The 23,870-nt window shown below is 41.6% G+C and overlaps 1 protein-coding gene across 2 annotated transcripts in view; it reads left to right on the top strand.

The window, feature by feature from the left end:
• The window catches only part of ABCB7 (ATP binding cassette subfamily B member 7), a 1,517,597-nt gene that overhangs the window by 1,111,525 nt on the left and 382,202 nt on the right, over positions 1-23,870 (top strand). For both annotated transcript variants that reach the window (XM_044057689.1, XM_044057687.1), the window contains one exon: positions 10,253-10,424. In XM_044057689.1, the coding sequence (XP_043913624.1) occupies positions 10,253-10,424 (172 nt within the window). The remainder of the gene's footprint in view (positions 1-10,252; positions 10,425-23,870) is intronic.

The following is a 23,870-nucleotide window of genomic DNA, read 5'->3' as shown; positions in this document are numbered from 1 at the left end:
ACCTCTGTACTCTAATACCTGCAGACTGTTGAGAGGCAGCATATGCCTGGCATCCAGGGCTTCCCTGGATCTCAGTCTGACAGACCTTTTGCATATCCGCAAAACCAGAACTGCCTGATTTAGGTACTTAAACCTTGCTAGCGACATACGTAGGACATGTTGGTGGGAGTGGTATGTGTCTTAGAGAATTCCCCTTCTCTAAAACAGGCTTCCCATTCATGTGAAGCAAAGTTCTTACCTAACCCTATTCAACTGTAACCTGGACCAATGGAGGGGAAATCGGAATTTGTCTCTAATGGACAGAGGTAGCCTCTAAGCCATGCCCTAGTCTACATATAACCCTTAAAATAACTTGTGGAATTAATTTGTGATGAATGGCTAGGCTTACAAAGGTCCCACTGGTCATAAGCGTAGTGTGCACCTATGAACTTGTATATAATAATTTGACTGCACGTTCAACCTGGGTTCGGTTTATAGTTTTGATGGAAATGGTTGAATTGCTAAGATGGATTACTCAAAAAAAATTACACTAGAAGTGGTGAAATATATGTGTGTGTGTGTATACATATATATATATATATATATATATATATATTTTTTTTTTTTTTTCATATGTGCAGTAGCTTTATATTAGAAATAATTTGTTTGGGTGCTCATTAATATTAATGGCATGCAATATTAGCTGTTAAAGCCTTCCTAAATATATCTGTAAAGGCAAAAGCTGGATATAATACAAGGTAGCATGTCGGATTAAGGTTAGATGATTAGGCTTGTGTGAAAGAATGTACATCCTGAGGATAAGGAATAGTTTAGTACTGCTAGAAAAATGAATAGTATTGCTATTTGTTAAAATTGATAGTAAAAGTAATGAATAAATGCTGTGACAGAATAACACATTGCACTAAATGAAACTGAATGTTAAAAAGTAAAAAAATGAAAATTGTGCATGCAGTTTGTGCTTGAATGCCTTTTTTTGCTCTGAACTGTCATTGGTAAAGAAAATTATTTGCCTGGTGCAGGCATGCCTTCTCCTATCCAGTCAAGGTACTTGATGGTAGGTGTGGGAAATGTATGCAGCTGAGCATAGGCATGCATAAGTCTGAAGAAGATGTTTACATAATTTATGCAGACTGAAGAGGTAAGATTGTGGTTTGAGCAGATGAAGCTATGGACTTAGGAATTAATAAAAGTGATAGAATGATTGTTTATATTTGTGATAGGACTGCACATTCATTTAAATTGCAGGATGAATGAAGAGAATAATTAGTAGTGGAGTAGTATATTTAAATATGATATTGGATATAAGAGGTAATAATACATGCAGAGCCCCATTTGGGAAGACACTATAACGGATTACAGCTTTATTGTCCAGGGGCAGTATTATACTTAACAGCTTACACATTTGCTGAGCGAGGCTATTTGGGAAGAATGACTGAAGTGTGATGGATGATAAATAGGAAATGGAAGTAAGTAAGGAAGTACTTTTTTATTATATGAAAAGTCTGATAAAGGTGACTAAGGGGTGCATTGATTAAGGATCATATAGCCCTGTTTGGATTTTAAATGTTGCATATTGAGTGTTAGGTTTAATAAGATGTTTGTGCATGATGGTTCTGGATTAAAGGGGACTTTGTAGTTGCAGTTTTAGGTGTATCTAAAAGTGATGTTAGAAAGACGGAAGATGTTTGAAAGTTGACTGCTGAAGGAAAGTGAAAAGTGACGACTATATCTAATGTTTTGATACTTAAAATCACTTATTTAGTTTTATTTTGTATGGAGCAGGTTAAACAGATCAGGTGCCTTTGTTTGTTAATAGTTAAGATTGTCTGTTTTCTCTTGATTTTGCATTACATCGAGTTTATTTGCTTGATGCATGTAGAACCAAGTGAAAATGGATTGTGTGTGTGTGTGTGTGTGTGTGTGTGTGTGTGTGTGTGTGTGTGTGTGTGTGTGTGTGTGAATGTATGTGGTTGACTTTCTCTCTGTAGGATTTGGGTTCCTGGTAGGTTGCTGGCTGTTTGTGTAAGATTGCTAACAGTAGGTTAAGGAATGTTTCCGTATTCCCTACTGTTGAGCGATTGCAGAGTTAGTATAGTTAATTAGCGGGGGATGTGGGGGTGCCACAGCTCTCCACGTGGGGGGGGGGGCAGGGGAGATTGCTCTCCTGCAAAAAGCACTTTTTTTAAGTCTTTTTGACATTTCTATCAAATCAATGTAGTGTGTTTGATATACTGAAATGTCAAATTAGTGATGTGATGGTTCAATATAGACCTAATAGAGCTTGTATGCAGTCAAGATTAGTAATATATTATGAAAGAGATTGAGGATAATCTGGAAAATATTAGAATTAATGTATGAATTCACTTTCCCCCTAGATGAGTAGTATCACCCCACTTCAATAAGAGGAACATTTTTAAAGGACTTAAACCTATGTGTAAATTAATATGCTTAACTGGATATTAATGGATAGGATAACCGTTTGCATGTTCCATTTTTAAATGTTCTTATGACAGCAAGAAAACTATTTTGTTACTTGAAAAAAACTCTGGCAATTAGGGTCATAGGTGTTTACTAGGCTAACGACCACAAGGGCATTTTTAAGCCTAGCCATGTATCCCAAATGTCTGACAGTTCTGATACCCTTGATAAGAATAAGCATGGACCTGAGAGATGAACAATTTATAGGTTACCTGTTTGCATCAGACATAGGTGCCAAAGCAGGGATGAATTTCCGGTTTCCCATCCAGTTGTCCAAGTTGCACTTGAATTGTATTAGGGAGGAACTCTGCTTCACATGGATGGGGAGCCTGTTCCACAGATTGGGTAGTCTCTGTGGTACATACCTATCTCTCCAGCAGGTCCTATTTATATCACAGACAATGTTAAAGTCTTTAGAATGGGTAATTCTGGTACTGTTTGTTTTGTGGATATGCAGGAGGTCCATCATAGTGGGGTCTGACAATGCCCTGTATGCCAGGCATGGATCTCCCCTCAAAGGCTTGTAGGAGGCAGAATACAAGGATAGGGCCTTGAGGTGGTCTGCATAGGACATATTACTTATACCTTGTATTCTTTTAGTGAGGAACCTCTGTGGACGTTCCAGCTGTTGGGTATGCCTGGATAGGTACATACCAAAGGAGGCATTGTACTCAATTATAGGTCTGATGAATGATGAATACAGTGGAACAATGACTTCTTTGGACTTAGATGCCATACCTTTGTATATAAGTTGCGCAGCATAGAATGATTTCATCATCACTGCAGACATGTGATTATCAAAGGCTAGATTACTATCTGTGTGTGTCCCTAAGTCACTCAGTACTGAGTCAGCTCTAAGGGGTGTGCTATCAATATGATAGTTACCAGGGATGGATGACTTCCCAAAGGATACTATTATGTATTTCTTGGCATTTAGTTTTAGTCCATGACTCTGACACCAGTTGTTTGTCTAGCACAAACATTTGACAAGAGCCACCACTGAAATTATCACGAAACAGCCTTCAGCAGTAAAACAACCTCAGATGTCTGAGCCCAACTTCTCTATGAAAAATGGTCATGTATACCAGAAACTGCATCTGGTCTCCACAAGTGAGTAACTGTGATTCTTAATTTTTAACCACTGGTTGTTTTTGTGCCATACATGTTGACTAGCTGTCTTTGGGATTTAAATAAATGTGCTGGGGGTAAGAATTTAGCATAATGGTTAAGGTATTTATCTTACAGACACAAGGTGCAAGGTTTGATTCTCACATGGGATAATTGGCTAGGCTTAAAGTGGCCCACAAGAGCAGTTAGCCTAGTACTTATCTATGAACCTATGCTAATGAAGCCTGCTTGTCCCCTTTGCAGTGTGATGATTGCTTCATAGAGAACCTGCTTTTCTGTTTGTCATGTAGTGCAGGGGTAAGTTGCATAGGATGAGTTTGTAAAGCATACTTGTATGGGTCCAGGACTTGAGAGACCAGTTGCTGTTTCTGGTATACATGCCCATTTTTGATGATTGGATTAGTTTATCATAGAGAAGTTGGCTGAGGCATCTGAGGTTGATGTTCGTGTTTCACTGTTGCAGTCATTACTCTTGGGTTATCCTGCTGGCAGGCTACCCTCAGTCTGCCAGAATTCCAAAGTCTAGGTCCGGCGTCGGTTGCTGTCGCCTCTTCCCTGACGTCAGTGTGTCAGGGGTATAAAAGATGCAGCCAACACCATTTTCTTTAGTCTTTCTTGCCGCACGGTGCCCGAAGCAAAAGCAGTTCGCAAGTGCCAGTCTGCCGACTCCTGAGATTTTCGAATCCGAATTTCAGAACCGAAGTCTTCATTAAGGCTAAGTACCCCTTTGGGGAAACTTTTTTCTTGCTCCAGACCGATGTCAGAAAAAGTTAACAATTGTATTTCTTGTGGGAAGAAAATACCTCATAAGGATTTTCACACTTACTGTATTCCTTGCCTAGGCCCTGATCACAACGTTGCTAGCTGTCGGTTTTGTGCTAGATTTAACCAATGCACTATACAAGCGTCTGTTTGATTTTGCATTTCATTACTTTGGCCGAAGATTTAATTATATTATGCCATCGGACCAGCCGACAACCGGAGTTTACAAAAAACACAAGGACAGGGAAAATCTGAGGTCCAAAACTGACGACGAGGCCTCTTCTAGGCCAGTCGACGGTTCGCCGGTTATCAGTGAGGCGCTTTCGCAGCCCCTGGCACCCGCTACCTCAGAGCTACAGGCCACTACCAACTCCCACGTGGAGCCGACTGGGCCTCTGGATACTCAAGGTATTGGACACTCGGAAATCAATCCCTCAGATGGGTCCGGAGCCGCTGAGCAGGCATCGGTTTCTGAGGTTGTCTTCAAACCTACACAACTATATATTAAGCCATCTTCAGCTTCAAAGAGAAAGACTAAAGCAGCTCTAAAGACAAAGAAACAAGTACAGCATTCTCCTAGTCAGACTTCCATGCCTAAAAAACAGTTGCTCAAATTGGCCGAAGACCTAATTACTTTGATCAAGGGTTCCCATCCCCCTCCTGATAAGAGGCCTAGGCAAGAGACGAGTATGATTCTTCCGATCATGTTTCTATTTCCTCTGATTCCTCTTCCGAACAGGATAATTCCATGCTTCCCTGTGAGGATTCTGATGCTGAGGAAAACATTCTTTCAGCCTCTCCTCCTGAGGATTATTCTTTTGGGGAAACCCTGCATACTATGAGGGAGCATTTCCACTGGGAGAGCCAAGATTACTCTGAATCTAAGAAAAGGCTCCGGGACTTTCTGCTACTTCCTCAACACAGACCCCTTGCTATTCCACCTGTTCTAGACATTGTAGACTATGTTTTTTCAGAGTCTGGACTGCCCCCTAACTCTCTACCCCCTGCATCTGCTAAGCCAGACAGATACTACAGGGTCCCGGATTCTCATAAATTCCTATACAAAAACCCTGCTGCTGGCCCAGAAACTATATCTCAGGGTCCCAAAGGGGTTAAAGCTTCCACTGCAAAAAACCCTGTCCCCTCTGATAGGTATTCTAGGGCTCTAGACAGATGGGGGGAAAAAGTCTACACTTCTGCTACCCTGGCTGTGAGGGCTTTAAATTGTCAGTTTCATATCCTTAAATATCAGCAATATTTAATGTCACTGCTTAAACAGAAATTGTTGACAAATACTGAATGTTTGGAGAACAAGGAATTGCAGGATTTATTGCATGCAGCTGAACAAGTGGGAAAGCATACTTTACAATGTGGTTATGATTCACTGGAGGCCTCTTGCAGGGCCGGTGTTACAGGTTCTGTTATTAGAAGGCATGCTTGGTTAAAGGAACAGAATCTGCCGGATCATGTTAAAGCAAAATTATTAGATGCACCATTACAGCATGATACTTTGGTACTAAAGCAGAAGAGGTGTTGAAAAAAATGGAGGATAAAGCTAAATCCATGCAGACAGTCAAGAATTTCTTACAGGTACAGCCACCCAGGTTTAGCAGGAACTGGCCTCCTAAAAATTGGTCCTTTCCAGTGTCAGACAGACCTCAAAGAGGCAGATACAGGCGCCCCAGAGGCAAATCTCAGCCCCAAGGCTCATACAGGTCTAAACAATGGGGTGCTCCTAACTCCAAAAGCGGAGAAGACAAATCACAACCTTACAGGAAACAGTCCCAATGACTTTCCTCTTCCAGATCCAAGCACTTTTCTTTTGACAGCTCCCTTAGGGGGAAAACTAGCACTTTTTTCATCAAATTGTCAAACGGTTACCCAAGACAAATGGGTCCTGAACATAGTGTCCCAAGGCTACAGGTTCCATTTTCACACTCTACCAAGGTCAAAGGGTATGCCAAACCTGACACACAATCAATGGGCAGAGGCTCAAAAACAAATTACAGCCCTCATGGACATGAGGGCCATTCAGCAAGTACCACAACAAGAGCAGGGGCAAGGATTTTACTCCACACTATTCCTAGTACCCAGAAAGGACAAAACCTGAAGACCAATACTGGACCTGTCTATACTAAATGCATTTCTGGAAGTTCCAAAATTCAAGATGTTGACTCTACAGCAGCTACTGCCCATGCTGGGCAAAAAGGCTTGGCTCGTAACTTTGGACCTAAAAGAGGCATACCTGCATGTCCCAATCAGACAATCTTGCAGAAGATACCTCATATTCATAGCTGGCTCAATGCATTACCAATTCTCTGCACTGCTCTTTGGCTTATCTACTGCGCTCAGGGTCTTCACAAAATGCCTGGCACCAGTAATTGCGTTTTGCAGACAAAAAGGAATTCAAATATATCCCTACTTGGACGACTGCCTAATTCAAGCAGAGAACAAAGACACACTTCTAAAGCATCTGGTGTTTGTAAAAAGATTACTAATCGGCCTAGGGTACACAGTAAATGAAAATAAAGCAAAACTAGTGCCCCCTCAAGAGATAATATTCCTGGGTGCAAGCTTAAATGTAACTGCCCAGATGGCTTATCTCACGCCAGACAAGCAAAAGCAACTGACTACTTATTTCAAGAAATTGGCAACAAAAACCCACTTATCTGCAAGGAAATTCCTGCAGGCCTTGGGTTTCATGGCATCCTGCACTCTACTAATTCCATATGCCAGACTGCATATGAGGAAACTACAATGGTATCTAAAAAGTGTTTGGACTCAACATTGCCACAGCCTGGAGACAGTAATTGCACTCATTCCCTGCCTACAACAGGAGTTTCGATGGTCGGCAGAAGCCTGTCAGCTCAACAAGTCTGCCATTCAGTTTACCCACAGCCAGACAGACACTGACAACGGATGCATCAGAGTATGCCTGGGGGGCCCATATGGCAGGAAAATGTATTCAGGGCACATGACCTGCAAACCAGATGCATCTTCACATCAATCAAAAAGAGATCCTAGGTGTTCAAAATGCCCTGACAGCTTTCAAGGACCTGCTTCATCCAGGACAGTTACTGGTAAAGACAGACAACACTACAGTCATGTGGTACATAAACAAGCAGGGAGGAACACATTCCTACCCCCCTCTGCAGACAAGCGATGACCTTATGAGACACAGCATTGGCTCTTCAAGTTCACCTGCAAGCACAATTCCTGCCAGGAAAAACAAATACTCTGGCAGATGAACTAAGCAGAAACCTCATTGATCCCCACGAATGAAAACTGGATCCACAAGTCTTCAGCATGATAATAAGGAAATGGGGATACCCAGACATAGATCTATTTGCCTCTCCTCACAACTGCCAATTGCAGAGATTTTGCACAAGGATTTATCACAAGCAAGCATGGAAAGTGGACGCCCTATCATTCAGCTGGAAAAATGTAACAGTATATGCTTTTCCCCCACTGCCTCTCCTTCCCAGAGTACTCCCAAAGGTCAAACAAGAGAAGCCAAAAATGATTCTGATTGCACCAGACTGGCCACGCCAGCACTGGTACCCAATCCTAAAGAGCTTGTTACAAGGTCCAGCATGGAGTTTGCCTCAAACTTCTCATTTGCTGACCCAACAAAACAATCAGATCCTGCACAGCCAACTCAGGATCTTAAATCTGGCAGCATGGCGGATAATGTAGCCATCTGAACACTCCCCTTTCAAAAGCTGTTATGGATGTTATCTTGGAGGCCAGGAGGCCCAGTACCAGAAAATCTTACACAGAAAAATGGAAGAGATTCTGTGCTTGGAACCAGGAACAAGGCATTGACACGTGTGTACCAAATATCCCTCAGATTTTACAATACCTAACTGAGATGCTGAACCAAAGGCCTTTCTTTCTCATCAATTAAGATTCACGCCTCTGCCATTTCAGCCCATTACAATGCAGAACCACCTATTTTTTCTCATCCTTTAAAAAGGCAGTACCTCAGAGGGGTCAAAAACATTAGGCCTCCAAGGAGAGCACCAATTCCGGCCTGGGACCTTAATTATGTTTTGGAAAAACTCCCACTGCCTCCTTTCGAGCCAGCGTCATCAGCAGATATAAAATTCTTATCCTGGAAAACAGTTCTGCTCCTAGCTATAACCTCTGCAAGGCAAGTCTCGGAGTTACAAGCACTCATGGCTGTGGAACCTTTCATCACTTTTCATCCAGACAGGGTTTCTCCGAGGACAAACCCTACCATTTATGCCTAAGGTAGTGTCCAGTGTGGCCCTCAACCAAACCATTCACTTGCCTACCTTTTATCCAAATCCACAGAACAAGGGTAAGAAAATTCTCCATTCTTTGGACATACACAGGCAGTTACGCTTCTACTTGGACAGAACTAAAGCTTTCAGAAAGACTGAGCAACTTTGTGTCTTATGCTGCAAGATCACAAGGAAAGGCCATCTCAAAACAGACCATTTCTAAATGGATAGGCCATTGCATCCATTTCTGCTGTTTTCAACATGGCAAGTCAGTGCCTAAGGGCATTAGGCCTCATTCCACCAGAGCAGCAGCCACTTCAGCAGCCTTCCTCAGAGGAGTACCAACCAAAGATATCTTAGAGGCTGCAACTTGGAGTTCAGTGCACACCTTCACAAAGCACGACCACTTACCTCTTTACTCTAAGTCCAGAGCAGGCTTTGCCACTGCAGTTCTGCAGGGCCTCATAGCATCTCCTAATCCTATTTAGCCCATCCACCCAACCTCAGCTTTGGGATTCTACCCAAGAGTAATGACTACAACAGTGAAACACGATGAACATAGTACAGTTGTGTACCTACCATAAATGTAGATGTTCGAGTGTATTCACTGTTGCATTCCAGGTTACCCACCCACCATCCACCTGGTCTCTGTTGGGACTTATCTACACTTCTCTATCCTATACAACCTATTTGGTGTATTTGCTTGTAGATGAAGGAAATGTTATTTTTGTGCATGCATTTTTTATTGGCATATTTTTCAGCCTACCATTTGGGGGCACCTGACATCTGGGGCAAGAAAAACTGAAGAAAATGGCATTGGCTGCATCTTTTATACCCCTGGCGCACTGACGTCAGGGAAGAGGCGACAGCAACCGACGCCGGACCTAGACTTTGGAATTCTGGCCGACTGAGGGTAGCCTGCCAGCAGGATAACCCAAGAGTAATGACTGCAACAGTGAATACACTTGAACATCTACATTTATGGTAGGTACACAACTGTACTTTTTACTGCTAAAGGCTGTTTCATGATAATTTCAGTGATGGCTGTGTTCAAATGTCTGTGCTAGAATTGCCAGCTGGAGAATGGAAGTAACACAAATCAGTTAAAGACTGCAAGGATAATTTAAACAATTCTTATGGTGACTGTGCCCCATGCCTGTATTCTCTTCAGCAGAAGCACCTGTAACACACGTCTGTTCTGCTTCCATCCTTCTTAATGTCCCTTTCTGCTGGTTCTGTAATTTCTACGTAGCAAGGTAGGACTTTCTGTGATGCATTATTTTGGAATAGTTTCTTCTGCAGAAAGACATTTGGTTCTTTTGGGACAGAAGTAGAAAGGGGTGTGTTTGGATTGTCTTTTTGTACTCTGTGTAGGAGATGCTGACATGTTTCTAGGGAGGGGATCCTGCATCCGTTCCCATGGACATAGATGCTGGAGGAACAATTTATTTTGGGTTGGATAGCATCCAGGGGCTGTAGTGAGTGTTCATTTCTCGGTAACTTGGCATTATTTATCTTTATGCAAGCTGCTTGAATATTTTATAGCATTTGTCAAGCACATTACACATCACAAAGGAGAAAGGGAAGTTGTGATTGTGTATTCATTTGTAAAATTGTTTTCTTTCTTTCACTTTTAGGATCCAGTTCTATTCCATAACACACTTTATTATAATCTTTTGTATGGAAATATTGATGCTTCACCAGAGGATATATACAGTGTAGCAAAATTGGCAGGACTCCATGATGCAATTTTGCGAATGCCCAATGGGTATAATACACAGGTTGGAGAACGAGGGCTCAAGCTTTCAGGTTGGTAATGTATTCTTCTGCTGATATGTATTTAACTTCCACTTTTATGTCCAAGAGATGAGAATTAAGTAAAATGGAGATTTTGTATCTTGTTAAATATGAAAGACAGTTGGCTTGTTGTGATACTTGTGAACTGGTGAGGTAATACATGGTGCAGACATATGAGGGAAGAGTTGAGTGATGGATTGCTGACTTTCCCTCCTTAGAATTTATGAGATGAAGTGCAGCAACACATCCCGTACTTTCCATTCAAATTGAAGGCTGAATGTTGTCCTTTCGATAATGGGGTTGGGAAAAAAATCATAATTTGGATAGAGACATGTAGGAACATATCATAACTGACCTGTATCTGTGTAGTGTACAAATCCCTGGTGCCATACTGTGGTCCTAGTCCCTACCCTGGCCTAGAGGGAACAAAAGGGTTATCATTACAGTGTAGCAAGGAGCCGCTGAGTCAGATTAAGTGTATGAGTTTGAGGGGAGGGGGATTCAAAGTTATTAAATGTATTCACACAAGCACAGTGATGATTGGTATTTGAACCATGCAGTTAGTAGACTGTGAAAGCTTGGGTACATGTTTACTCAGTATGCTTTTAAAGAGAAACGCATTCTTCCCAGTTGATCATTGAACAGCATCAATGAAGGACATTTAACTTCTCCCAGTATCGTCTAACCTTAACATAGGTTACAGTAAGCAAGATGGGGTAAATCCTTCTTCAGGACTTCGGTGGGGTGGGATGTAGTTTCATTGCCATTTGATGGCTAGGCTTGGAGGAAATGAGTTTCATTTAGGCACTTAAGAAATTAATCATATTCATAATTTGTATGCTTGGTATTTTGCTGAATATTAGTGAAAACAATATTTCCTGTTAGTTGTGACTACATAGTCATGGAATATTTTGGTTCACTTTGAAATATTGACAGATGAGCTGCCAGATATAGGTCATCAAAGCAAACGCATCTGGCTAACTGTTAATTGAAATTAGAGCTGTTAAGCTACAGAGATTTTCTGTAATCTCCCCTGAAGCCTTCACTTGGTAGACATTGTTCTCACTTTCCCACTAACATAAATATAGCAGCTCTAAGTTCACTCAACCTTGGAAAGGAGGACAAGCCCTCACCTGCCTCACACCTCTTAATAATTTAACAAATTTTATGTATGTACTTGGATTGTCATACAGCTGAGTATTTTATTAGTAAACTACTGTTGTCATATATAGCTTTGAAGTTGCTTTTCTAACTCTATATGCGTATTAATATATAAGTTGCATGGTAAAAATAAGTTTGTATCAGTAACTTAAGACTTGCAGTTATTTCTTGGTTAGTGGAATACATGTTACTTTTCCAACTTTTCTCCCACTGTGCATTTATGAGAAGACTATGGAACAAAAATAAAGACTACATGATGTGCATAAGTGTTTGTCACAGGAATAACATAGTTTGCCTATTTAAAAACAACAAAGTTTTCACCCACAAGGGCAGATGCTGGTAAACAAGTTGAACACCACAAAGTTTGCCTATTTCCCTACTTACTGGATAAGTTGCATATACTAAATATGTTTCTTACATCCATCTAGCGTTTTAAAAATATCACCAGTTTTGACCGTTCGGTCTCCTCAAGAAAGCTTGTCTTGTCATTTGCCGCCTCCTCTATGAAAGAAAAATCCCTGTCTGCATCTCTCATGACTCATCATCCTTGCATTTTCAAATCACTTTCTTTAACATTTGAGTCCTTCTTGGTGATTTGCTCAGTTCAGTGGACTTTCTACTTCAGTAATTCAGCATGTTTGTTTGAAGGTCCCATGTGCAGTGTAAGTGCTCCAGACTGACGCACACCATTATAAAATGTGACATGTTGGTTATGTCTAGACCCTGCATCCCCACCCTCCATCACCACCACTTTTCTGCCTTCCACATAGTTTGTGTCCCTGTCATGGTGTACATCTCTAAAATGTTCACACATTTGATCTCTAAACCAAAATGAGTATGTGTACTTGACGTTGAAACATAATTAACAAAGCCTCAACCTTGCATTACATCCTGCCATCAATATACTCCTCTCCTTGCTACTAGGAGGATGTCAGTGTTTGAAACTTCCTCGTGTGATTGGAGGAAGGGTCCCATGAACATTCCCAGGTCTCTTTAGACCGCAGAATGAATATGTGAAAACCAAAGGAGGAGGTATTTCAATCTATATTAGAAATAAATTCACCTCATGTCTAGTTAGACTGAATAACTCCATTGAGTTACTCCAGATCCAGGTTATAGTGGGTAAGATCTCCATTCAAGTCCTAGTAAGTTATAGATCCACCTCCATGAGTCACAACACCCATGAAACATACTTGACCAAACTGAAGACAATCCAAATTTTACCAAACACACTGGTTATGGGGTATTTTGATTATCCCATCATCAGCTGGGAAACCTATTCTAGCCCAAACTTGCTAGCACAAAAGTTCCTTGACTTTGTGAATTCAAATGGCCTGGAGCAAATTGTCCATACCCCAACAAGAACAAACATTCTAAATCTGGTCCTCACCAACATGTCAAACAAGAACAAGAACAAACATTCTAAATCTGGTCCTCACCAACATGTCAAACAAGTATACTGCCACAACTGTTGGACCCTCATTAGTTAAAACTGACCACAAATCAGTCACCTTCAAGCTGGCACTAACACCAGAACTCACAAAGGGTGAAATCAGACTTAGAAACTTCACCAAGGCAAACTATACCCTCCTAGATGAAGGTATAAATACATTCCAAGCCCCGCCCCAAGCTGAAAGTGGTAAGTACATCAAAGCTTACACTAAAGCCATGTACAATCACTTGCATATGTGTGTAAACTCGGCTGTACCAGATAGAATCAATGTCAGACGCCCAAGTAGAATCAAGCAGCCATGGTGGACTTCCGCATCAACAAACTCTACAATAAATACAAAAAGTTGCTGTCCAAGAAAACAAAGACAAGGACCCAAGAATGGAAAATCGCCCTCCTCAGCCTCAACAGGCAAATAAGACAACTTGTCAAATCCTCCAAGAGCTCCTTTGAGAGAAACCATGTACTGCTAGGGATAACCATAAGGCCTTTTACAGCTATGTACACAACCTAAAGTTTAGGACCCAAGCATGTGCAGAACTGGTGGCCAAATGATATCACACACACACACTGACCCCACAGCGATAGCAAAATTGCTAGCGGATAGGTTAATAGGCATCTAAGTCCCTTATCCCTCCTAACTTACAGCCCCCCCCCCCCAAACTTACATATCTGAACAGCAGGTCCTCAAAGCCCTGTCCAAGGCAAAACACACGGCCTCTGTGGGACCCAGATGACATCCCAGGCTGTCTTCTAAACGGGCTAAAACACAAGCTAGCATCACCACTGAGTACCCTTTTCAGTAATAGCCTAACCACAGGCTTTGTTCCTGTAGAATGGAGAAAAGCTACAGTTATTTCCCCTCCACAAAGGTGGCTTAGCAACAGATCTGGGGAAATACAGACCCATAAGCCTGACTAGCCTCATCTGTAAGGCCATAGAAGTATCATTATGGACCTCATAAATAAAGACATAGGTGACCTCCAAACCCTGGATTTTACCCAGTTTGGCTATGTGAAGGACAGATCCTGCCTGTTAAAGCTGGTGGATTTCTTTGATAGTGTGACCAAGGCCATTAATTAGGGCAGATCTGTGCACACCGTATATCTTGACTTGGCAAAGGCTTTCGACACAATACCATATTCAGGCATTACCGATAAACTTGGCAAACTGAATGAAAACCCCTTCTTTGTAAGATGGGTTGTCAACTGGCTCAAACCAGACACATGCTATCAAAGTGAGTGACTCCACATCAGCCAGAAGTCCTGTTACCAGGGGGGTGCCACAGGGTCATACTAGGCCCCCTACTGTTTGGTATGTACTTCTCAGAAGTTCAAGTCAAAACTAAAGGGTTGTGGCTGACCAGGTTTGCAGATGACTGCAAACTAGGTACAATCATTGAATCTCCAAATGATGTCAGTATACTCCAGGATGGTCTCACACAGACCAACTACTGGTGTATTTGTCACAGTCTCAAACTGAATGCAAACAAATGCATCATCATTCCCTTCTGCACAAGGAATGTCCCTTCACACTGTCAAAATAACCACAACAATACCATAAGTACTCATGAAGTGGTAAGGGACTTGAGATCACAAGTTGACTGCGACCTTAGCTTAGACCACCATTTGTCTTCTGTAGTAAGGAAAACTTTATACATAGCACATTTGATTAGTAAAGACATCGCCTCGAGAGTAAAATAAGTTAACCCCCCCCTATACTTGGCAATTATCCAGCCCATAATTGACTAGAACACCCCATTTGGTATGTACCACTCCAAGCATCTACAGCAGTTAGAGGGAGGGACCTCAGAGGTGTCTAACAAAGAAGATCATGGACCTGCAGCACGTGCCTTACACCAACTAAATTCCCTGTCACTATACTTCGTATTGTATAGACTTCTTAGGGGAAGCTTATGCCTGGCATTCAGAGCAAACCAAGACCCAAACCTAATTAACTTACTGGATATCTTTAAATCAAATGGATCTATGGCTACCCATTCCAGGGACTTAAATGTGGCCTGAGACTTAAATAGGACATGCTGGAGGGGCAGATTTATCTCCCAGCAATTGCCACATCTTTGGAACAGGCTACCAATTCATGTGAAACAGAGCACCTGTATGACGCTGTTCAGGATTAACCTGGATGAGTGGATGGGGCACCATAAATTCTTACTGGGGATAGCACTCACAACCCTCCTGGACATGGGCAGTCATCAGTAAATGCAGTCTTGGGTATTGACTAGTACCTCTACAGTATTACATTGGATTGAAACAGCAAGGCTTAGAATGATCTCCGGGTCGATAGCCTAGCAGTCTCCTATGATCCTATTAGCTTAGCCAAGAGTACTGTGATTTGGCGATAGGCCATAGTTAAGCCCTTCTTACATGTACATCTTTTCCTAAAATGAAATTCCTGCCTGTGCAGAAGTTGAATTCACCAACAGGTAATGAGTTCTTGAGTCTATGCCATCCTCCCCTCCAGCAGGCAATAGGTAGTCTAGAAGAGGTCATCCCTTGGTTCCCAGCTTGAAGCATGTATTCTAACCTGCATGAGCCACCAACTCCACATTTCGCTGGCTATACCATGGCAGCCGCTGGTCAGATGCCAGTGAGTGTCTACGGTTATTTCATCACAGATCATGGTTGTTTGAGGTTGATGAATCTTCTTCCATTGTCTTCCCCTCAGCCCATCATAGTCCACTGATCCCATCTGACAGAGAATCAGTTTTATTCCTGCACCAGGATTTGCTTTGTACTGTCTGGAAATCAAGCATACGGCTTAAACTGCAGCTGTAGGAGTAAGTAACTTAAGAAGTTAGTGCAGCAAAGTTTTTTTTTTTTTAACATAATATATTCAGGCTCCTGGGTGTTGTTCAGTGCCTGAAACAATGCATGGCATATGAGGAGATGGGATAGAGAGCAGTGGGGGATACCTGTTACCCTTGGAGTGCAAGACAAGACAATCAGTTGTGGCTGTTACATTAGCCGCTAAAGGCTTAAAAAGTTGCTAGTCTGCCAGCTTTTGCAGTACCAACACAGGAAACCTCACCTGGCCTGGACATGGAAAGGATTGACAGATTGATAGCTTTTGCAGTACCATTTAGTTTCTGAAAGTTAAGAAGAGTGAAACTGTTGTTTGGCATTAATGACCGACTGTAATCCTGCCTAATTTTCAAGGACAAGATAAAAGAAGACATTAGGGATGTTCTAACAACCCAGGGACACGTATGAAGTTTCTGGCTTGCGTGTGTTGTGTGTGGGAGAGTGAATGAGGGGGTGCCTGTACTACCATGAAGCATCTTCTGACACTTGTCTATCACAAGAGGTGGTGGTATGCACTTGTAGTAGTTAACACTGATTCAGAGGCATGCAATTAGCCAATAATGAGGTTAATGTGTGTCTGAATTGCAAAGTACCACATCTTGAATACAGAGCCTTTTCACCAGAGTCTTTAATGTTAGCGGTTCTTTTCATTTCTTTATGAATCCCTGGGATCGAGTAGGAAGAGGTCAAGAAGAAGTATGGACTGTGGGTTGGAGCCTGCCTTCCCTACCAGGGATTGATAGAGTGTATAGGTATAGAGAAGGGAATAGGGTACTGTTAACTGACTCTCTAGCTTTGGTTGCCTTTATATTTAAATATAAAACAGAAGTCATGGTTTAAAACGGGATCTTTATTAGGGTTGTAAAATAATACATGATAACTAAATGAATCAATTCTAAGAGGTGAGAAAATGCTGGGAAATGAGAATGGAAAGGCAGCATACAAAGGTGCAATGGGAGGATATTTATATAACTCCCAAGTATGCAACAAAATCTAGAAGGTTTAGGAATTTGGCATGGAATTGTTTACATAGGTATTTTTTTTACCACAAGTAGACTTCAGAGAATTTTTCAACAGGTGGTACTTTGGAATACATGTTTTGGGAATGTAATGAGTTGGTAGATTTTATAATTTCCCTACAGGTTATGCTGCCAGAAATCTTTGGGGAGCAAATTATTGTAATTTGGGAAGTGATTCTTTTGAGCTGGGATGCAGAAATTCAGGATTGTGTAAACATTAAAGCTAGAATTTACTACCGTTTAGCACAATCTTTCCCAGTAAAGCATCCTTAACACCCTTCTACCCGAGTACACTACACCCTTGTAGTTCACCAATCAAAGAACTGGACAGTATGGCTGTGCCATTTCCTAACTTCTCTGTAGCCAGTGTGGTGGATGTGGGTATCTTGAAACAATGTAGGAATTGTCTTGTGTTTACCAACAAGCACTTAGTTCTTAAATAAGCAGACACAGTGATACTGGAGGCTAAACTCTTGCATGCAAGTGTGTATCAAATTGTTGAAACCACAAACACGCACACACACAGTACACTCACAGACTAATGTATGTTGAGGCACTTAAAAGCAATCTTTCTGAACAAAAAAGATCACCTAGACTGCCCATAGTCCAAGCTATACCACAGCAAGCCTAAAAATACTCAGAAAAAAACAACACTTAATGCCACACATACTGTCACTGTCTGTGGAGCCCAAAACACTAAGTCCCTAAAGCAAGCAAACACACTTCCCAGGTCTCGCGTCATAGGGACTCCATTATTACTGATGCACCTCTAACCAGGCTTAACAAGGAGAAGATAATTGTTAGTTGATTATTTGGAGCCGGGGTCTGCCAAGTTATACAAGCATTCAGGTCATTGCACCACAGATACCATTATGTTTCCATCATAGTCCATGTAGGTATTAAAGACCTGAGCTGTACCTCCCTGGACTATATGAAGAGAGACATTATGCAGCTTTCAGGCTGTGCATCTCCGGCTGGTATGAGCCTAGTACTGAGCAGCATATTACCATCACGAAGGATGATACCACAGTATGAGCAAAGAATTGATTTCAACAACTAGCTGTCTTTCTGGTGTCATTCTAAGGGGGTCCATTATTTGTCATCTTGCGAGGACATTGTTAATAAATCACATTGGTTTGAGCTTGGGATAACATGGTTAACAGACGACGTTGCTTTGCCAAGGATGGTCTGCCCCTTTCCCCTTCTCGGCTTTTGAATACTGACTAAATTTTTATACATCTCCATAATGCCTTTTTTAAACCAATGCTAAACTGTCAAACCTGCCAACATAGCAAAATCAACTCAGCTGAACCTCAAGGTGCTACTGCTCAATGCCCGGAGCCTAAATAAATAAAAAAAAAAGAAAAGAAATACACTCCCTCCAACCCTCCTTACACTTGACAATGTAGACGTTTGTGTAGTTATTGAGACATGGTTTAAAGCTGCAGCAAGAACCTTGACAGTGGAAGGTTTTGGTGCCTTCCACTCTTTTAGACCCAAAGCTGCACAGGCAGGGGTTAAAGGTGGAGATTTCTCATTGTACATCTGTTATAAGCATACCTCTAGGGTGAGTGGTCAGATAGGTTTACGTGCAGGAGTTCCTCTACATGCAGATCACCAAAGACAAAATACTGCACCATATCCTAGGCACTTTAGGTCACCCTTCATTTCCCAAGAAGCTCAAAATGCATACTTGGTCCTACTGGAGACACTTACCATCCATCCTAACTCCTTACTCACGGGCTACTTTAGTTACCCCTGTATAGACTGGTAAGCCAGCTTGACCTCAAATCTACAGGCACAGAGATTCCTGGACTTTGTAAATGCAAACACCCTTGACCAAAAATAGTGAATCTGCCCACTAGAGACTTCAACATACTGGACCTGGAGCTCACAGGTACAGGAGAATGCTGCATACCCCCCCTTGTCTTGCCCTCCTTGGCAAGGTTCGACCATAAAGCTGTTTCCTTCAAAATCAGAATCAACTCCATAATCCCATTAAAATCAGTAACAGTTGGGAATTATTCCATGGCAAATTACTTTTTATTAAATGATGGTTTATCAAAATTCAGTGCACTTCATAACCCCAAAAACACAGCAGTCTATGCTGAATTGCTCTCTGAAACTCTATACAACCAAGTTAATGGCTGCATAGAGGTTGCTGTACCTACCAGAAGTAAGCACAGGACTAGCTCCAGAAACAAACCACCCTAGTGGCATCTCAAAAAAGAAAAAAAAAGTTATGGCAAAAATCAGGAAGGGAAATTCCCATAAAGATAAACTAAGAGGCATAATTAGGTCAAGCAGAGCCAACTTTGAGGTTAAATAGCCTTCCAGGTGAAACCATAAAGCCTTTTTCAGCTATGTTAGAAACCTCAAGGGCAGCACATGCAGCACACAGCAATGTGCTGAACTGTTGGTTAATGGTGCTGCATTCACTGAGCTTGGCAATATAGCAAACCTGTTAGCGGACACATTCCGTTCCAACTTTACCCCTCTCTCACCCCCCCCCCTAAAAATACCCTCAAACAAAACCCCTCCAACTATAGCAAGTGAGAATGTACTGGTTGCACTTGCTAAACCCAAGAACACTGCCTCAGTGGTCACCAGTAACATCCCAGGATGCCTCCTGAACAGTCTAAAATATGGCTTATCAGGACCCCTGGAGTCATTATGTAACTACAGTCTTAAAACGTGCTTTGTGTTACGTGAATGAAGGACTGCGACTTTCATCCCCCTTCATATTGGAGGACCTTCAGCAGATCCTGGAAATCACAGCCCCATTAGTCTGACTAGTCTTATTTGCATAGCCATGTGAACATTTACCATAGATTTTATCAACAAGGACATAGGAGACCTCCAAACACTGGTTGCATCCAAGTTTGACTTTGTCAAAGGGAGGCCATGCTTACTTAGTCTGAACTTTGAAAACATCACTAAGGCAGTGGATGAGAAGAAAATGATGGATACTGCCTACATAGATCTGACTAAAGCATTTGTGCAATGCCCCACTTGAACATTGTCAGCAAACTTAACAGAACAAGGAGTAGACCCATTTATAACATGCTGGATAACTAGCTTGGGGGACTCCACGGCTCTATGCTAAGCTCACTCCTCTTTGGCATCTACTTCTTAGATGTCAAAACCAATGTCGGAGTCCCCTGGCTAACCAAGTTTGCAAACTGGGAGCAGTAATTGAAACTCCTAAGATGAGAACACCCTTCAAGAAGGTCTGACATGAACAAATGCTTGGTGCCAAAGCCATGGCTTAAAGTTCAGTACCAACAAATACATTTTGTAAGCCGGCCACCCCACTAATAATGTTAACAATAAAACACCTCTAAAAGTTAATTCTGACTACTCCCGTAGATAGTAACCTAGCCTATGACCAACATGTGTCCAAGGTAATAAGAAAATCATTCTGTGTTGCCCAACTTATAAGTAAGGGCATGACATCTAGATCCAGAAAAGTCATCATACTACTGTACTCTGTCTTCATCAGACCCATCATAGAGCACGTCTCCTTCAATATGTACCTGACCAGACACATAGTAACTGGAACATCCACAAAGGTTCCTTAAAAAAAGAAGACCGGGAGTAAACGCAATGTCCTGCACTGATCACCTCAAAGCCTAGTCTCTTTACTCACTATCCTACAAACTTCTGACAGGTGATCATTGCCTGGCATGCATGGCATATCTGGAATCTGTTTTGATGGACATATTGCACATCCCCAAGACAAACCGCATCAGAACTACTAGATTAAAAGAAATTCCTAAATTTTGCTTGTGACATAAGTACATGTTTGAGAGAGAGATGTTTCTCAGAGAATTCTCATTCTCTGGAACAGACTCCTCATCCATGTGAAGCAGAGTTCTTCCCTCTCCCTATTTAAGTGCAGCTTGGACGAATGGATGAGTAATCAGAAATTCATCCCTGGTCTGTGCTTATGGGTCTGATGGCCAGAAGCAGTCAGTAAGCCTCCCCCTATATAAATCAAATTTGTGGGGCACATTTGGGTTGCAAAACTAAGCTTGTAAGGGGCCATGGTGGTGGTTAGCATAATATACACACATAAACCAATAAATTGTCTAGATATAGGAAGGCCCACTTACTAAATTTAATGCTGCTGACTGTCAGAAATGCAGTTTATAGAAAATGGAAGTCAAAAACTAAATGAATTATAACAGAATTACTGAATGTTGTAAAATAGATAAAATAATTGGAGGTGGAATCTTTAGAAAGGGGGTGAAGCAAACTACATTGAAATAAATGGTATCTGTAGTAACATGCAGAATAGCATTCAAGAAGAGGAGTGATTTTTCAAGGAGGGCAGGACTTGAGCAATCTGTGTAATGTTAAACTGAGTAATAATTGCTAAGAAAGAAATTGTATGTGTATAATGCATGAAAAGAATCTTTGTAATGTTTTTCTCTCTTATAGTTGAATATATCCTGATGTAATATATGATGTCAAGAAGGATGTGTACAAATTTAAAAAAAAAGAAAAGAAAGAAAACTGCAGTGGTTCTACTATTTTTCTTTGCTCTTAGAAGTTTGGACTGCTGATTTCTCAAATAGGATATCAGCTGCTTCTGTGAGCTTATACAGTATGTCGCGATTTGGATGTCGTAATTTGGGGGTCATGTCTGTTATGCAATGGAGTTCTCTTGTACTGTGTTGCTCAATGTGATGGATGCCTTTTGGCACATCAGTGTGTGGGATCCCCATGAGATCTTAGGGGATCTTATTTTTATTTCTTCTGAATAAGTACCTTTTCCAGTACAGTGGGTTACCCTTCAGTCATTCAGTCTTCAGCTCACTGGATTTTTAGCAAGATAATGGCTGAAGTTTTTTAGAAGGACTTTCACATGTTCTCATACCTGGAAGAATAGTTACTGGTGACCCTTTTAATGGATAATGTGGAAATCACCTTGCACTGCACAATTCTAAGGCTGCACTGCATCAAAGTGACTGTAAACTGGGAGACACCATCTGTAATTCCATCTCAGAGAACTGCCTTCATTACGCAAGAGTTGAGCAGTCTGTGGTACCTGTTGTTCTTGCCATTGGATAAGGGCCTAGGAGCTCATGGTCTTAGTGCCTAGGGTGAGGACACAGTGGAGTGTCCAGGCTGTCAGACTCTGGACTTTAGGGCCGTGTCAGAGTCTTAAGAATACCATTTGCATGCCCGAGTATGCAGGTGCTAGAGTGGGATGTGAGGTGTCATTGTTATGTAGCTGTTACTCAGGTAGGGTTAACCCACTACTCACTCAGTTTTTGCCCTGTAGCAGACTTCTGCTTCCTGTTGTGTGTTTCCACCGACCTTCTTATGGGCCCTCCATTGCTACAGCTGAAGCAGTTGCAGGTTGTTGTGACAAATACTTTGCTGACTGAGTGGGGTGAACTCAACTCCTTTGCAGTTAAAGGGAATGTTTTTTTCTTGAAGTGATTCTACAAATGCTGGTTGCAGGTACACCTGAAAACCACAGGAGACAAACTGGCTACTTTGTTAGCAACTTATTTGTTCAGACATTCTTTCACTTGTGGGATAGATGAAATAAACACTGAGGGACATGATCATACCCATTCTTTGCAGAGCGACAAGTCATGTCTTGCGTTAAGCAGTAGACAGAGACTCTGTTTTCTCAGCAATTCATGTCCCAGATGAAGTGGACATGCTGGACTCTCTGAGCTGCTTCTGCAGTCCACTTCTGGAGTTGTGACTTCCAACACTGTGTCTAGTTTCTAGTGATCGACCTAATGATCTGCATATGGATTATTTTATTTATTTATTTATTTTATTTATTTATTTATTTAAATTTGTTGACTGGGAGTGTCCGACTGGACATGGGTCCATTTTCAGCGGAGGCCCGGGGAGAAAAGCTCCACAGTAAAATAAACAGACAGTAGTTACATTGGATTACATAGTGATTAACAATTTAACATAGAAATTACTTACAACATATTTACAGATGAAGAACATAGTACATCAGTAGACAGCTAGAATCTTTATCTGTGAAGTACATAACAGGCATTAACAAATGTAACAATGAGAAGTTCCTGCTGTATAATAAGTACTAGGCTTATGAGCATCTGAGCTTGCTATCATCAAGGTAGTTAGTGGAGGTGAAAGAAAGGTAGTAGTTGGATGGGGTGGATGATATTAGAGTGGGAGTTGCAAGGGCATAGCCAGCATGTTTTTAGGTGCGCTTTTAATAAAGTTTTGAAGTTGGTGCATGATGGTACGGAGGTAATTGTGGGTGGGAGTGAGTTCCATAATTTGGCTATGGCACAAGAGAATAGTGCTTCACCAGCAGAGTTATTGGCTTTAGTGATCTGCAAGTGATTTTTGTTGCTGGATCTTAGTGGTCTGGTGGTGCGATAGGGTTGGAGTAGATTCTGGAGTGATGGGACATTTAGTGGATGGTTTACTAGTTTGTGGGTGAGTGAGAGTTGATACCACTGAAGGAGGTGAGGGAGTTCAAGCCAGCCCAGCTCAGCAAGTGAGAGACAGTGGTGACTACGGTAGGATGCCCCTGTGGCGAATTTTGCGATTTTGTTGTAGCAGGTCTCTAGCTTGTTTAGATCACATTGCCTTAGGTTGGTATATACTGGAGAGGCATAAAGTAGGGTGGAGATAAGGTGGGAATTTGCTATTGAAATCTTTGCTGCTTTGGTCAGAAATTGTTTATTTCTGTATAATGCTCCTAGTTTTTTATGGACTTTTTTATGGTCATGGATATGTGAATGTCAAATTTTAGTTTGTCTATTTCCACTCCTAGCAATTTGGTGTGTTCAGTTGGGTATATAGTGGTGTTGTCTTTTGCTGTGATGTTAAAGTGAGAGTTGTTTTGAGTATGTTTGGTGGGTTGGAAAATGAGTAGTTTAGTTTTGTTTGGGTTGAGTATTAATTGGGCATCGGATAACCATGTTTCAACAGAGGAAAAGGCTTCCTGTGTGACTTTTTGCAGTTTGGGTAGGGACTGGGCTGAGCAGATGAT

This window comes from Protopterus annectens, chromosome 15.part0 (genome assembly GCF_019279795.1).
Source record: "Protopterus annectens isolate FY-2018-M chromosome 15.part0, PAN1.0, whole genome shotgun sequence".
Taxonomy (NCBI): domain Eukaryota; kingdom Metazoa; phylum Chordata; order Ceratodontiformes; family Protopteridae; genus Protopterus; species Protopterus annectens.
The sequence above is the reverse complement of the archived record's forward strand: the minus strand, read 5'-3'. Positions and strand labels throughout refer to the sequence as shown.